This window comes from Scyliorhinus torazame, chromosome 7, assembly GCF_047496885.1.
Source record: "Scyliorhinus torazame isolate Kashiwa2021f chromosome 7, sScyTor2.1, whole genome shotgun sequence".
NCBI lineage: Eukaryota > Metazoa > Chordata > Chondrichthyes > Carcharhiniformes > Scyliorhinidae > Scyliorhinus > Scyliorhinus torazame.
Genome location: NC_092713.1, coordinates 132,242,692 through 132,258,091, shown reverse-complemented (window position 1 = coordinate 132,258,091; position 15,400 = coordinate 132,242,692). Strand labels below are relative to the sequence as shown.

General features: G+C 49.2%; 1 protein-coding gene across 1 annotated transcript in view; it reads right to left on the bottom strand.

The window, feature by feature from the left end:
• Positions 1 to 1,576: 1,576 nt before the first annotated feature.
• LOC140426566 (regulator of G-protein signaling 8-like) overlaps positions 1,577 to 15,400 on the bottom strand; it is a 117,800-nt gene continuing 103,976 nt past the window's right edge. The window contains exons 5-6 of the mRNA XM_072511495.1: positions 4,130 to 4,296; positions 1,577 to 2,350 (exon numbers count right to left, since the gene is read on the bottom strand). Coding sequence (XP_072367596.1) covers positions 2,150 to 2,350; positions 4,130 to 4,296 — 368 coding nt within the window. The 3' untranslated portion in view covers positions 1,577 to 2,149. The remainder of the gene's footprint in view (positions 2,351 to 4,129; positions 4,297 to 15,400) is intronic.

The following is a 15,400-nucleotide window of genomic DNA, read 5'->3' as shown; positions in this document are numbered from 1 at the left end:
TTTTCTAGCAGAGTCGTGTTATTGAAAGAGAGAACGTGACGTCCTGCGAATACAAGGCAAGGGGGAGGGCAGATGCAGTCTATCACTATAAACAAAGTTGAACCCGGTGTTGTAAACAAAGGATGAAAACATTTTCTGTGTAAATACTGCCCAGTTTCTGCAGCATCCATTAAAATAGATAGCCTGGTGGGAATGGACACAACTCAGAACAGCACTAAGCAATTGAGGCATGCAGAGGGCTAGGTCCATCTTTGGGCCATGCTTGGATAACTGAACTTAGCTGGGATAGCAGAATGGGATGCTGCAAATGGTGTGGCACCTCTGGGCTAGGGAAGAAGGAAAATCTTGTCCAGTGATTGCCCCAGGGAAGTGTAGGCATGCGGACTTTAGACTAAAAAAAATCAGCCCTGTCAATGGGACGTGAATAGATATTGATTAAGTTTACAGGTGTGAAGAAAGCTTGAGTCCGGTATTAGGGCAGGTTAAAATATCTGAGGCACCAGGGGCGAAATTCTCCGGACACGGCGCGATGTCCGCCGACTGGCGCCCAAAACGGCGCAAATCAGACGGGCACCGCGCCGCCCCAAAGGTGCGGAATGCTCCGCATCTTTGGGGGCCGAGCCCCAACCTTGAGGGGTTAGGCCCGCGCTGGACGAATTTCCGCCCCGCCAGCTGGCGGAAAAGGCCTTTGGTGCCCCGCCAGCTGGCGCGGAAATGACATCTCCGGGCGGCGCATGCGCGGGAGCGTCAGCGGCCGCTGACGGCATTCCCGCGCATGCGCAGTGGAGGGAGTCTCTTCTGCCTCCGCCATGGTGGAGACCGTGATGAAGGCGGAAGGGAAAGAGTGCCCCCATGGCACAGGCCCGCCCGCGGATCGGTGGGCCCCGATCGCGGGCCAGGCCACCGTGGGGGCAGCCCCCAGGGCCAGATCGCCCCCGCCCCCCCCAGGACCCCGGAGCCCGCCCGCGCCGCCTTGTCCCGCCGGTAAGGTAGGTGGTTTAATCTACGCCGGCGGGACAGGCATTTTAGCGGCGGGACTTCGGCCCATCCGGCCCGGAGAATCGAGCGGGTGGGCACGCCAATCAGTGCGGCGCGATTCCTGCCCCCGCCGAATCTCTGGTGCCGGAGACTTCGGCAACCGGCGGGGGTGGGATTCACGCCAGCCCCCGGCGATTCTCCGACCCGGCGGGGGGTCGGAGAATCTCGCCCCAGATCTGTACCAGTCGACACTTTCTGAAGAAGAAGGGGGAAATTTGAACATGTAACTAAACATCATTTCCAGTAAAATTTAGTACTGAGAAAAACAAGTAGAAGCTTCTAATTTTCTATGTTTCCATACTGACTAGATTACTGAATTAGAGAACAAGGCGGCCATTCAGATAATGAATTTATTATATCCTATGACTTTGCATGTCAAATGTATTAAAATGCAATTCAATGTGTTGTCATTCGACCTGCTGCAATTGGAATGAATATTTTTTTCTGTTCAAAGCTTTACACTGAAATGATAAAGGTCACACAGGTCCCAGAAACATAGTTATCCTATTGAAGACAATAATTCTTCTTCACAAAACAGTATATTCAATTTCGCATTTAATAAATACATTCAAACTGAAGGGGCTGGGGATGATAAATATACAAATGGAAATGCACTTCATAAAATTACGTGTCTTCCTTACATACACAGTGTTCAATCTACAAATGAGTATTGTATCACAAACACTTGATTTATAACAACTGTTTTCACTTTGAACACTTAAATACATGTGCACTAAAACGTATATTTGATCTTCTAGCGCCTTACCAGCTCAAAGATATAAGGGTAGGGAAAGCTGTTTTGACATGCCTTGGTTGGTTAAAAAACAGAAGAGTTATCCTAAATAATATGAAATAACTTTACGGCAAAGATACGTTGGGACACGGGAGACTGGCACTGGGACAAGTCCATTTGGGTAAAGACTTGCTGTCAAACAAAACTGCATTCCATGTAATGGCTGGAAACCAAGAACGAGAGAGCACCATGAGGAAAGTTTTCCATCTATCCCATCTTCATTGCAACAATAATGTACACCGGCAGAGTAAAATTCATGACTGGAATGGTGCAGACAATGCAATATGAGAGAACTCTGCGTGTACAGTATAGCCTTCCTTAGCTGAACCTCCTTTGTGTCTGGCTGTTGCTCTGTGTCTGGTTTAGCACATCCAAGTAAATCTTTGATCTCAGGAACCTGGGGTAAGAGTCCCTTTCCATCAGGCTGTGGATTCGCTTTTGCGCATCGTTGAAGCAGCTGTGGGTTGGCTCCAGCAAATTCTTCCTGGTCAGCTCCCGTGTTTGAAAATCGAGGTTTACCTGAGAACGGGAACCAATTCAAGGTTAGACTGGCTGCTTTGTACGTGTACTGACACTGGACAAAAACGCATTCTAGGGAGCTATGTTTTGGTTCCAAGATAGACTTTGTCCTCACTGAGCATTTGAAACGGGGCTGCAGTGAGAAAATAATTTCCGTCATTTTTTTAAAAACATGTTGGGATAACCTGAGATGGTGAAAGGCAATATACAAATACAAGACTTTCCATCCCCGTCTTGTCACCATGAAATTACACCCAAGTGGTCACCTGCATGCCATTCTCCAATGCATTATTGGAAAGATGTGATTGAATGAGAGAGAATACAGAGGAGATTTGCAAGGATGCTGTGTGGACTGAAGAATTTTAGTTAGGAGGCAAATTTTGATAGACCAAGCTGTTGTCTTTGGAGGAAGCTGAGGGAAGATTTAATTAAGGTATAAAATTATGAGTGATCTATAGAGTGGATAAGAAGGGCCTATTCCCTAGTTTGAGGGGCAAATAACCAACGGGCATAGATTTAGGGGGCGACATTCTCCGACCCCTGCCGGGACGGGGAATCGCCGGGGACTGGCGTGAATCCCGCCCCCGCCGGTTGCCGAAGTCTCCGGCACCGGATATTCGGCGGGGGCGGGAATCGCGCTGCGCCGCTTGGCGGGCCCCCCTGCTCGATTCTCCGGCCCGGATGGGCCGAAGTCCCGCCGCTAAATTGCCTGTCCCGCCGGCGTAAATTAAATCACCTACCTTACCGGCGGGACAAGGCGGCGCGGGCGGGCTCCGGGGTCCTGGGGGGGGCGCGGGGCGATCTGGCCGCGGGGGCTGCCCCCACGGTGGCCTGGCCCGCGATCGGGGCCCACCGATCCGCGGGAGGGCCTGTGCCGTGGGGGCAGTCTTTCCCTTCCGCCTCCGCCACGGTCTCCACCATGGCGGAGGTGGAAGAGACTCCCTCCACTGCGCATGCGCGGGAAACTGACAGCGGCCGCTGACGCTCCCGCGCATGCGCCGCCCGGAGATGTCATTTCCGCGCCAGCTGGCGGGGCAACAAAGGCCGTTTCCGCCAGCTGGTGGGGTGGAAATCCCTCCGGCGCCGGCCTAGCCCCTCAATGTTGGGGCTCGGCCCCCAAAGGTGCTGAGCATTCCGCACCTTTGGGGCGGCGCGATGTCCGTCTGATTGGTGCCGTTTTGGGCGCCAGCCGACGGACATCGCGCCGTTTCCGGAGAATTTCTCTCAGGGTGTGAGGTATGAGCTGTAGAGGGGATTTGAGGGGAAACCTTTTCATCCACAAGATGGCGGGGGATCTGGATTTTATTGCCTGAAAGGGCGGTAGAGACAGAAACCCTCATGCCATTTCTAAAGTACTTGGATCAGCACTTGAGGTGTTGTGACTAGAGGGCCAAGAGTGGGATTAGGCTGGATAGCTACTTGACAGCCAGTGTGGACATGATTAATGCCCTCTTTTTGTGCCGTAAATGTTTATGATTCTATGGTGCATTTTCATTAAAGTCGTCACCATCATGGCGCACTGGCAAGCAAACTACCTTTTTTGTAAATATCAGCTCATTCTGGGCGGCGAGCACATGGCGTTCTAATAACTGCCTCGGGATGATGTTGTTTTGCATTGTGCCTGTTTTGTGGGACTGCATCTGGGCACTTGTTTAGTACCCTGAAATTTGACACGTTCCTTAGAGTCGCAAATAGTGCCTTGTCTGCAATTCAAAGTAGGAATTTTAAATCATATACGGCAGTCGTTTTGAGGCTTTATTCAAAGAATCAAATACTTGCTTCTTTTGGAGCTTGAACATCGATAAATTCCGAGTAGATCTTCTTTGCCTTGGAAGCCAGTTTTGCAGGCGACTTGGTTTTCTTGTAGTCCTCACAGGTCAGCCAGAATTCAATGTTCTCCTCGCTGTATTCCGAGCGGAGGAACGCTCTGAAGGCAGCCAGACCATCTGCCAACGGGAAAAGATGCCAAGTGGTTACCACAGCTTAAATATTTTATTTTTCAGTTTGTTGTTTCTGTTGCGAGGATCAATATTATCTAAACATTTCACGTTAAAAGTGTTCCTATAACAAACTGTAAATATAAAATTCTGTGTGCAGAAACATTTTAAAGGGGCAATTTTGTAAGGAATATCTGTCTTGTATACATGGGAAGGTGTGAATACAAATGGCTGCATGCGAACATTGTTATTTTGGCAAAGAGGTACCTTTTTGTGACCTGTTTTCACATTGATGCACGATCAATGACTACTAAAGCGAGATTGTAGTCTAACTGAAGGCTTTAATAAGCTAGATGTTTCCCCAGCAGCTCAGGTACAGAAAGAAGGCTGCTGGGGCGGCACGGGCTCTTATACCCCACCTTGCAGGTGGAGCTATCATACAGCTTGAACAATGGGACACATACAATATCTACCAATGGTGTTCCAGCATTACTAGGTACCGCAATACCTCTACACAGACTACCACACACAGGTATGACTAGAAATGCCAAAACCATTTTCCAAATCTCAATTAAGTCAAACTGAATGGTAGGAATTTTCGTCTGATCAGATTGCCACTGTTCGTTGGGGGTAGAGGGTTTGACTGTTTGTGGAAGGGGGAGCAATCAAGCGGGCTGCTTTATCCTGTATGGCATTGAGCTTCTGGAGTGTTGTTGGAGCTGCACTCATCCAAGCAAGTGGAAAGCATTCCATTACACTCCTAACTTGGGCCTTGTTGATGGTGGACAGACTTTGGGGGTCAAGATGTGAGTTACTCACCATAGGGGACCTAGCTTTTGACCTGCCCTGGTGGCCACATTGTTAATATGGCTAGTCCAGTTCAGTTTCTGATCAATGGTATACCCCAGGATGTTGATTGTGGGGATTTAGCTATGGTAATGCCATTGAATGTCAAGGGGTGTGGTTAGATCCTCTCTTGTAGGAGGTGGTCACTGCCTGACACTTGTGTGGCACAAATGTAGTTTGCTACTTGTCAGCTCAAGCCTGGATATTATCCAGGTCTTCCTGCATTTGGACTGTTTCATTATCTGAGGAGTCGCAAATAGTGCTGAATATTGTGTATTCATCCACAAATATCCCCACTTCTGATCTTATGATGGAAGGGAGATCATTGATGAAGCAGCTGAAGATGGTTGGGTCTAGGACACTATCTTGAGGAACTCCTGCAGTGATGTCCTGGAGCTGAAATAATTGGCCTCCAACCACCACCACTATCTTCCTTTGTGACTTCCTTGTGGGAGTCGCGTCAATGCCAGATTCATCAGTCGCATTCACAAGACAGCCCCGAACGTCACCCAAGCACAACGCAATGCCATCCGCGCTCTCAAGACCAACCGCAGCATCGTCATCAAACCAGCAGACAAAGGAGGGGCCACTGTCGTACTGAACAGAACGGACTACTGCAAAGAAGTATACCGACAACTGAACAACCAAGAACACTACAGTTACCCGCAGATCCGACCAAGGAACACATCCGCCAACTTAACAGACTGATCAAGACCTTGGATCCAGATCTTCAGAGCACCTTACGTGCTCTCATCCCACGTACTCCCCGCATTGGAGATCTCTACTGCCTCCCAAAAATACATAAGGCCAACACACCAGGCCGCCCTATCGTTTCAGGCAATGGGACCCTGTGTGAGAACCTCTCTGGCTACATCGAGGGCATCTTGAAACCCATCGTACAAGGTACGCCCAGCTTCGGTCGCGACACGACGGACTTCCAACAGAAACTCAGCAACCATGGACCAGTTGAACCAGGAACATTTCTCGTCACAATGGACGTCTCGGCACTCTACGCCAGCATCCCCCATGACGACGGCATTGCTGCAACAGCCTCAGTACTCAACACCGACAACTGCCAATCTCCAGACGCAATTCTGCAACTCATCCGCTTCATTCTGGATCACAACGTCTTCACCTTCGACAACAAGTTCTTCATCCAGACACACGGAACAGCTATGGGGACCAAATTTGCACCCCAATACGCCAACATCTTCATGCACAAGTTTGAATAGGACCTACTCACCGCACAGGACCTTCAACCGACATTATACACCGGATACACGATGACATTTTTTTCCTTTGGACCCACGGCGAAGAATCACTGAAACGACTACACGATGACATTAATAAGTTCCATCCAACCATCAGACTCACCATGGACTACTCTCCAAAATCAGTTGCATTCTTGGACACACTCGCCTCCATCAAGGACGGTCACCTCAGCACTTCGCTTTACCGCAAACCCACGGATAACCTCACGATGCTCCACTTCTCCAGCTTCCACCCTAAACACATTAAAGAAGCCATCCCCTATGGACAAGCTCTCCGTATACACAGGATCTGCTCAGACGAGGAGGAACGTAACAGACATCTACAGACGTTGAAAGATGCCCTCGTACGAACGGGATATGGCACTCGACTCATCGATCGACAGTTCCAACGCGCCACAGCGAAAAACCGCACCGACCTCCTCAGAAGACAAACATGGGACACAACCGACAGAATACCCTTCGTCGTCCGGTACTTCCCCAGAGCGGAGAAACTACGTCATCTTCTTCACAGCCTTCAACACGTCATTGATGAAGATGAACATCTTGCCAAGGTCATCCCCACACCCCCCATACTTGCCTTCAAACAACCGCGCAACCTCAAACAAACCATTGTTTGCAGCAAACTACCCAGTCTTCAGAGCAGTGACCACGACACCACACAACCCTGCCATGGCAATCTCTGCAAGACCAGATCATCGACATGGATACCACCATTACACGTGAGAACACCACCCACCAGGTACGCGGTACATACTCGTGCGACTCGGCCAACATTGTCTACCTCATACACTGCAGGAAAGGATGTCCCGAAGCGTGGTACATTGGCGAGACCATGCAGACGCTGCGACAACGAATGAACGGACATCGCGCGACAATCACCAGGCAGGAATGTTCCCTTCCAGTCGGGGAACACTTCAGCAGTCAAGGGCATTCAGCATCTGATCTCCGGGTAAGCGTTCTCCAAGGCGGCCTTCAGGACGCGCGACAACGCAGAATCGCCGAGCAGAAACTTATAGCCAAGTTCCGCACACATGAGTGCGGCCTCAACCGGGACCTGGGATTCATGTCGCATTACATTCATCCCCCACCATCTGGCCTGCAAAATCCTACCAACTGTCCTGGCTTGACACAATTCACACCTCTTTCACCTGGGGTTACCCCATCTCTGGATCTGTAAAGATTTAACCACCTGCTAATGCTCGCATTCCAAGCATTGTCTGGCATCTTTGAATTTGTCTATATATATGTTTCTGGAACATACCTCTTCATTCACCTGAGGAAGGAGCAGTGCTCCGAAAGTTAGTGACATCGAAACAAACCTGTTGGACGTTAACCTGGTGTTGTAAGACTTTGTACTGTGCTCACCCCAGTCCAACGCCGACATCTCCACATCATTCCTTTGTGACAGGTATGAATCCAACCAGCAGAGAGGTTCCCCCCTGATTCCCATTGACTCCAGTTTAACTAGTTAGAGATAGCATACTCGGTCAAATGTTTATGTTGGGTCATGTACAAACGAAAATGATGCCAATCCTACATATAAATTGATCTTACATATAGCAACCATTTGTTAGTTTGGCCAAAAAAGAAACATTTTCTTTAACTCTTGCAATTTAGTGAATGCTTAATTGCCCCTTCCATCCATTGGAAGTTCCTCCTATATTTTAGGCTTTAGAATCATTGAATCCCTATAGTGTAGAAGGAGGCCATTCGGCTTATTGAGCCTGCACCAACCCTCAAAAAGACTGCCCTACCAAGGCCCAGTCCCCCAACCTATCCTCATAACCCCACCTAGGGCAATTTAGCATAGCCAATCCACCTAACCTGCACATCTTTGGACAGTGTGAGGAAAGTGGAGTACCCGGAGGAAACCCATGCAGGCACGGGACGAATGTGCAAACTCCATGGTCACCTGAGGTTGGAATTGAATCCGGGGCTCTGGCGTTATTTCATAGAATTTACAGTGCAGAAGGAGGCCATTTGGCACATCGAGTCTGCACCGGCTCTTGGAAAGAGCACCCTACCCTAGGTCCACACCTCCACCGTATCCCCATAACCCAGTAACCCCACCCAACACTAAGGGCAATTTTGGAAACTAATTACAATTTATCATGGCCAATCCAGCTAACCCGCACATCTTTGGACTGTGGGAGGAAACCGGAGCACCCGGAGGAAACCCACGCACACACGGGGAGGATGTGCAGACTCCGCACAGACAGTGACCCAAGCCAGAATCGAACCTGGGACCCTGGAGCTGTGAAGCAATTGTGCTAACCACAATGCTACCGTGCTGCCCTACAAATTGTTGTGAAGCAGTAGTTGTGAAGCCACCGCACCGCAAATTTTAAATTTGGGCTATGCTATATTGCAAACAAATCAAATCCAAATCTTTAATGAATCAGAAAATTTATAGTAACAATTGTATTGATTAGATTTGAATATTCCATGAATTCTTCTTTGAAATTGTTTCTAATGAACTGTGTAAAAGATAATGAACTAGAAATTAGGAAATCAGCATTTGCTGCACCCGCCTTGCCAGGCCCAATGTCATCACACCTGACACTGGGATTTGGGTCTCATTAACACACATTTAGTGACTGAGAGGTTTGGGGGTTGGGGGTCAGTTGAGGGTCCGAGATTGGGCATGGGGCTATTAAGTCTGCAAGGTAGAAGTGGTGGAGGGAAGTTGAGGGTATCAGGGAAGATGGTGGGGGGGGGGGAAAGAGAACAGAGATCAGCAACAGCTCCCATTCTTTGAACGAGTGTTGGGGAGCGAAGCAAACCTCCCTTTTTGATCAAATTTGACCTTGTTTTTCTGAGTGCCACTAAGAGCTCAGGACACGGCAATCTTGCAGACAACGTCTGATGGGCCCCCTAACCTTTGCGTATTCAAATGATCAAGTGTCCATTTCATAATGAATGTGCAATTCTTGCCTGCCACACTGGAGATACAGAAGGCCAATCAGCACCAGCAAAACATGCATTTACACCAGAATGTCTTGGCCAATAGCTTTGCGTGGCTACTTCCTACTTGGAATGCTCACTAAACTCAAAAGGCTCATCTTGAGCCTGTACCAAGTTTCAACTTTGACGTTCGATACTCCTTGTGAGGGTGACTTTAAAAAAAAACACCTTTATGCATTCAAATACTGATCGCACAGTAACTATTTAAGAGGCATGAGAAGATGCATTCATGAGAAACGTAACAAGAGCACATGACAAGAGTACTTTTCCCATGGCCTAATCCTGGCACAACAACCTCGCTTTGACCCTGTCTCTAAGCCACACTTTGGGGACTCGAGGGCAATGGGGCAAGCTCCAATGACTCAGACATCTCTGTCTTTAACAATCTCCCTTCAACTCTGCTTCTGTTTACATTATCCAGCTGGCTTTAAGATTGTTGGAATGAATAGAGGGATTTTTGCGGACTTGGCTGCACGTTCTACCAGAATGCTTTCTGACCTAAAGACCTTGCACAGTAAGCTATTCTTCTGACACACTTGAATTTTTAATGTATCATTATTTTTTATCTGGGAACATTGCACGACTCAGTAAATGGAGGAAACTTGTGTTGTGTTATGCTGCTTCGGGTAACACAGGCTGCTACTTGATGCAGTCTTAACTAAAGGTTGCTCCAGGCTCTGAAATTAGTTCAACGTGTTTATTGAACTATGAACACATTTCTCAAATGAGTTCGACTCTCTGCTAATCTAACTGTAGTAACTCAGTCTAACTGTACCAGCTTGCTCTAAGCCAGTGCTGGGGTGTGATGCTGCTGATCAACCCTGTCTAACTCTCTAGATGTCTATCTGTGGAAAGAGGCAGGGTGTGAGTGCCTCATCCCTTTTGTAGTGTTTGTGTCATGCCCCCTTGTGGTGATGCCACCTCTGAGTGTCCTGACTGCCCATTGGTTGTGTCCTATTCTGAGTATTCATTGGTTGCATGTTTGCATATCATGACATCTCCCCCTTTTTTTTAGATGTATATACATGTGAATGTGTCTGTCTAATGTGACTGACTGATGAATACAGAACAGAACAAACAAAACAAATGCTCATAAATACAGTCTCTGAGGCTTGCGTCTGATCCTCGTCGACCGCCGGAGAGGTGGTGGAGGGGATGACGATGTCTTGACAGGCGAGTGGGAGGCACAACTGGTGGCCCCGTGGCTCGAGGTGTCTGGAGGTGGCAATTCGACATGTGGAAATGGAGGGGAAAGTGGTTGTGGGGAAGCAACTTTTCGCAGTGCCCTGCGATTCCTTCGCACAATGGAGCCATCAGCCATATGTATGAGTGAGGATCTGGGCACGGCCTGTCGAACAACGACAGCCGGAGCAGACCACCCACCATCCAGTATCTTGATCCTTACCATGTCTGCCGGGGATAGCACGTCCAGATCGGTGGCATGTGCGTCACAGCCTTGCTTCTGGCTGTCGCGAAGCTGCTGCATCTTCTGCAGCACCGGGAGGTGGTCAATGTTGGGCAGGTGTATGGCTGGAAGCATCGTCCGCAGGTCCCTGTTCATCAGCAGTTGAGCTGGCGACATGCCAGTGGACAAGGGAGTTGCCCAGTACGCAAGTAGTGCAAGGTGTATGTCGGAAGCGGAGTCCGAGGCCTTGCGGATGAGCTGCTTAACTATGTGCACCCCTTTTTCGACTTTGCTATTGGACTGCGGATAGTGCGGACTGGAGGTGATATGCCTGAAATTGTAGCTCTTGGCAAACGTGGACAATTCTCGACTGTGGAAGCACGGGCCATTGTCGCTCATGACAGTGTTCGGGATGCTATGCCGTGAGAATGTCTCTTTACGCGCTTTGATGACGGTCCGTGAGGTGAGGTCTGGCAGCTTCAGCACCTCAGGATAGTTCGAAAAGTAATCGATGATTAAGATATAGTCGCGGCCATTCGCGTGGAATAGGTCAATGCCAACCTTGGACCACGGAGAGGTCTCTCGGTCGTGTGGTTCGAACATCTCCTTGCTCTGCGCTGGTTGGAACCTCTGACAGGTTTCGCAGTTCAGGACCATGTCTGTGATGTCCTGGTTGATGCCGGGCCAGTAGACAGCTTGCCGGGCCCTGTGTCTGCACTTTTCTACGCCCAGGTGTCCCTCATGAATCTGCCGCAGCACCATGCTCTGGAGACGTAGTGGGATGACTATCCTGTCCAACTTGAGCAGGATGCCGTCGATCAGCGCCGGATCATCCTTGACGTTGTAGAATTGAGGGCATTGACCTTTTTGCCAGCCATTGCTGAGGTTGTGGATGACTCGCTGCAACAGGGGGTCTTTGGCCGTCTCTTCTCGGATGAGAACGATCTTCTCATCTGTTGCCGGGAGAGTGCTTGCACACAGTTGTACCTGCAATTCAATGTGCTGGATGATCTCCAGTGGTTCACTGGGTGAGTTGACGGAGCGGGACATTGCATCGGCGATGATGAGCTCCTTGCCAGGTGTGTACACCAAATTGAAATCATACCTCCGGAGTTTGAGCAGAATTCTCTGCAAATGAGGCGTCATATCGTTCAGGTCCTTTTGGATGATGAGGACCAGAGGCCTATGATCCGTCTCAACAGTAAATGTTGGCAAGCCGTAGACATAATCATGGAATTTGAGGATGCCGGTGAGAAGACTTAAACACTCCTTCTCAATCTGCGCATATCTGGTCTCAGTGGGTATCATTGCCCGTGACGCGTATGCTACTGGTACCCAGGATGACGTGTCATCTCTTTGAAGCAACACCGCCCCAATGCCATCCTGACTCGCATCTGTGGATATTTTGGTCTCTCGGTCTGGGTGAAAGAATGCAAGGGCGGGTGCAGTGGTGAGCTTGGCTTTCAGCTCCAGCCACTCTGTTCAGTGCTCCGCCTTCCACTCAAAGGTGGTTGGTTTTTTTCACCAGGTTGCGTAGGGCCGTGGTGTGTGGCCAAATTCGGGATGAAATTGCCAAGGAAATTGACCATTCCCAGGAAGCGCAGTGCTGCCTTCTTGTCCTCGGGGACTTTCATTGCCTCGATGGCTTTAATTTCGTCTGTGTCTGGGCTCACACCGTGTCGTGAAATCTGATCGCCCAGGAACTTCAGCGTGGATGTCCCAAAACAGCACTTGGACCTGTTTAGCTTGAGGCCATGTTCATGAATGCGTCGCAATACTTTCTTGAGTCGCGACACACGTTCCTCTGGGGTTGTGGACCAGATTATGATATTGTCAACGTAGAAACGAGCCCCTTCTATTCCCTCCATCATCTGTTCCTGATGCGATGGAAAATCTCTGATGCCGAGATGATGCCAAATGGCATTCGGTTGTAGCAGAACCTGCCAAAAGGCGTGTTGAAGGTGCAGAGCCTTCTGCTGGATTCCTCATTGTAGTCCAGGAGTTTGCAGGCAGCTGGAAGGATTGTGGGGGGCTTCTTGATTCTCTTGAAGTCCACCTGCGCAATCAGGTTGGCGGAGGGACCTGTGCCCAGTTTAAACTGGATGGGTCAGTGGTTGACCTTCATCACTGCATCCAATTCGTCCTCGGAATCCACGGCCAGGATTGATTGGACTTGCGATGTGTCCGGTGTGGCGTATTCGCACTTTGTAATAATGCCCACTGGGTAAGTGTTGTCCAGGTATTCATCATCTGGATCCGTCGCACTGCCTGGATCAGAGTCATGTATCCGGTGTTGCACACTTCTGATGCGCCGCTGTCGGAATTGGGAGCGCTGGCTCCTGACTGGTGGTGCAGATCTGCACAGGGCTGCATAGTGGTTTGGTTTCCCACAGTTTAAACAGCGTTTGCCTCTTGCAGGGTAGTTTTTTAAAAAATGGGCAGTGCTGCAGTTTGCACACGTCATGATTTCGGCGTCATGACGCTCAGTGCGTCCTTGCACATGCGCTGTGCAGTTCTCTGACGTCTGCACCTGTGCAGTGCGGTTTTCGGCCGCTTCATGTTCCCGATTGCATTGCACATGCATTGGGCCCCGGGAAGAGCACGCAAAATGGCCGCTTTCGTCAATGTGGAGGCGCTGCATCTGGGAGATGGCCTGAACACTCTCCACCTCGTGGGAGGCTTGTTTTACACTTTCGCCGTTTTGTACTGTGAATAGCGATTTTTAGAGTGCTCATGCACAGTACACATTTCAATTGCGCCTGGCAGGGTCATGTGCTTGATTTTCAACAATTGCTCTCGCAGAGGATCAGAGTGGACTCCAAAATCGATTTGGTCTCTGATCATGGAGTCAGTGATATCACCGAAGTTGCAGGATTGCACTAGCAGTCTAAGGTTAGTTAGATAGGAGTTGAAGGATTCGTCTTTACCTTGCATCCTCTGCTTGAAGATGTAGCGCTCGAAGATTTAGTTGGTGTCCACCTCGCAGTGGCTGTCGTATTTGTCCAGGATGGTTTGGTACTTCATTTTGTCCTGCCCTTCGGAAAAGTGAAAGGAGTTGAAGATCTCTATTGCATGGTCACCCGCAGTGGTGAGTAGAAGAACTATCTTCCGAGCATCGGTCGCGCCATTAAGGTCGGATGCTTCCATGTATAGTTGAAATTTCGGCTTGAATGTCCTCAATTGGCATTAAGATTGCCGGTGGTCCTGAGCTGATGAGGAGCCTGAATCTTGTCCATTGTGCCTGTATTCAGTAGCTGGTTGTCACGGATATTGCTGAGTTGAACTAAATAAATTGAACAGTCACTCCTGGTATCATGTTGTGTTATGCTGCTTCGGATAACACAGGCTGCTACTTGATGCAGTCTTAACTAAAGGATGCTCCAGACTCTGAAATGAGTTCAACGTGTTTATTGAACTATGAACACAGTTCTCAAATGAGTTCAACTCTCTGCTAATCTAACTGTAGTAGCTCAGTCTGACTGTACCAGCTTGCTCTGAGCCAATAGCTGGGGTGTGATGCTGCTCGTCAACCCTGTCTAACTCTCTAGATGTCTGTCTGTGGAAAGAGGGAGGGTGTGAGTGCCTCATCCCTTTTATAGTGTTTATGTCATGCCCCCTTGTGGTGATGCTACCTCTGAGTGTCCTGACTGCCCATTGGTTGTGTCCTATTCTGAGTGTTCATTGGTTGCATGTTTGCATATCATGACAACTTGCATGTATTTTTCACAACTATGTGGCTTCTGGAGTTGTCTTTGGGTGAAAATCAATCCATTATCTAGAACTGTATTGTAAATCTCTTGTTCAAGGCAGTCAACAACACATCAGGCTGTAACACTGGCTCATGGGACACCTCTTGCCCATGCAGATGGTCCACATGTTTCTTCAAAATCCTGTCCGCTCACTTAAAGAACAACGGTCCTGTCTTGGCCACAAAGATTCCTTGAACCCAGCTTGGCCACTCTCTAAATTCCTCACATAAACTGGGTCACCTACTTCGAAAGACCTTGCTTCTTTAGTCGAATCATTGTTACTCTTTTGATTGCACTGTTTTGCCTCTATCCCCCCCACTAAATTTGGGAATACGAGTGTTAGCCTGGTTCTTAATCGGCGATCCAGCCACACGCTCTGACAGTGGAAAATGAGGAAGGCCATCAGCTTTGGTTATCTGTGTACCTGGTCAGTGTTCAAATGTATATTCATAAGCTGACAAGATCAATGTCCAGCGCTGTGCCCTGGCTGATGTAATCGGCAGAATGGCCTTGTCCTCCTTAAAAAGGCACAACAAGATATCTGGTGGCAGCCATGAGCTGAGTGGTCACATGAAAGGTGGATCTCTTCTATGAACTTCGGCTACAACCTTTCAACCCAACAACCGGGCACCAAAGGTACCTATAATCCCCCAGAATAACCCCCCATCGAGCACACTGCCAAGCAGGATGGGAAAGAATCAGTCACCCAGCCGAAAAGTCAGTAAAGATGAGGGGAGGGAATCCTCTGCCTCGGAGCAGGGAACCGCATGTGGAGTCACAGAACCGGTGAGGGTCAACCCCGCAGAGTTCCCAGCACAGACCCAGGTGCTGATGGACAAATTGACGGGCTCATTCACCTCCGAGCTCCAGAGATGTAA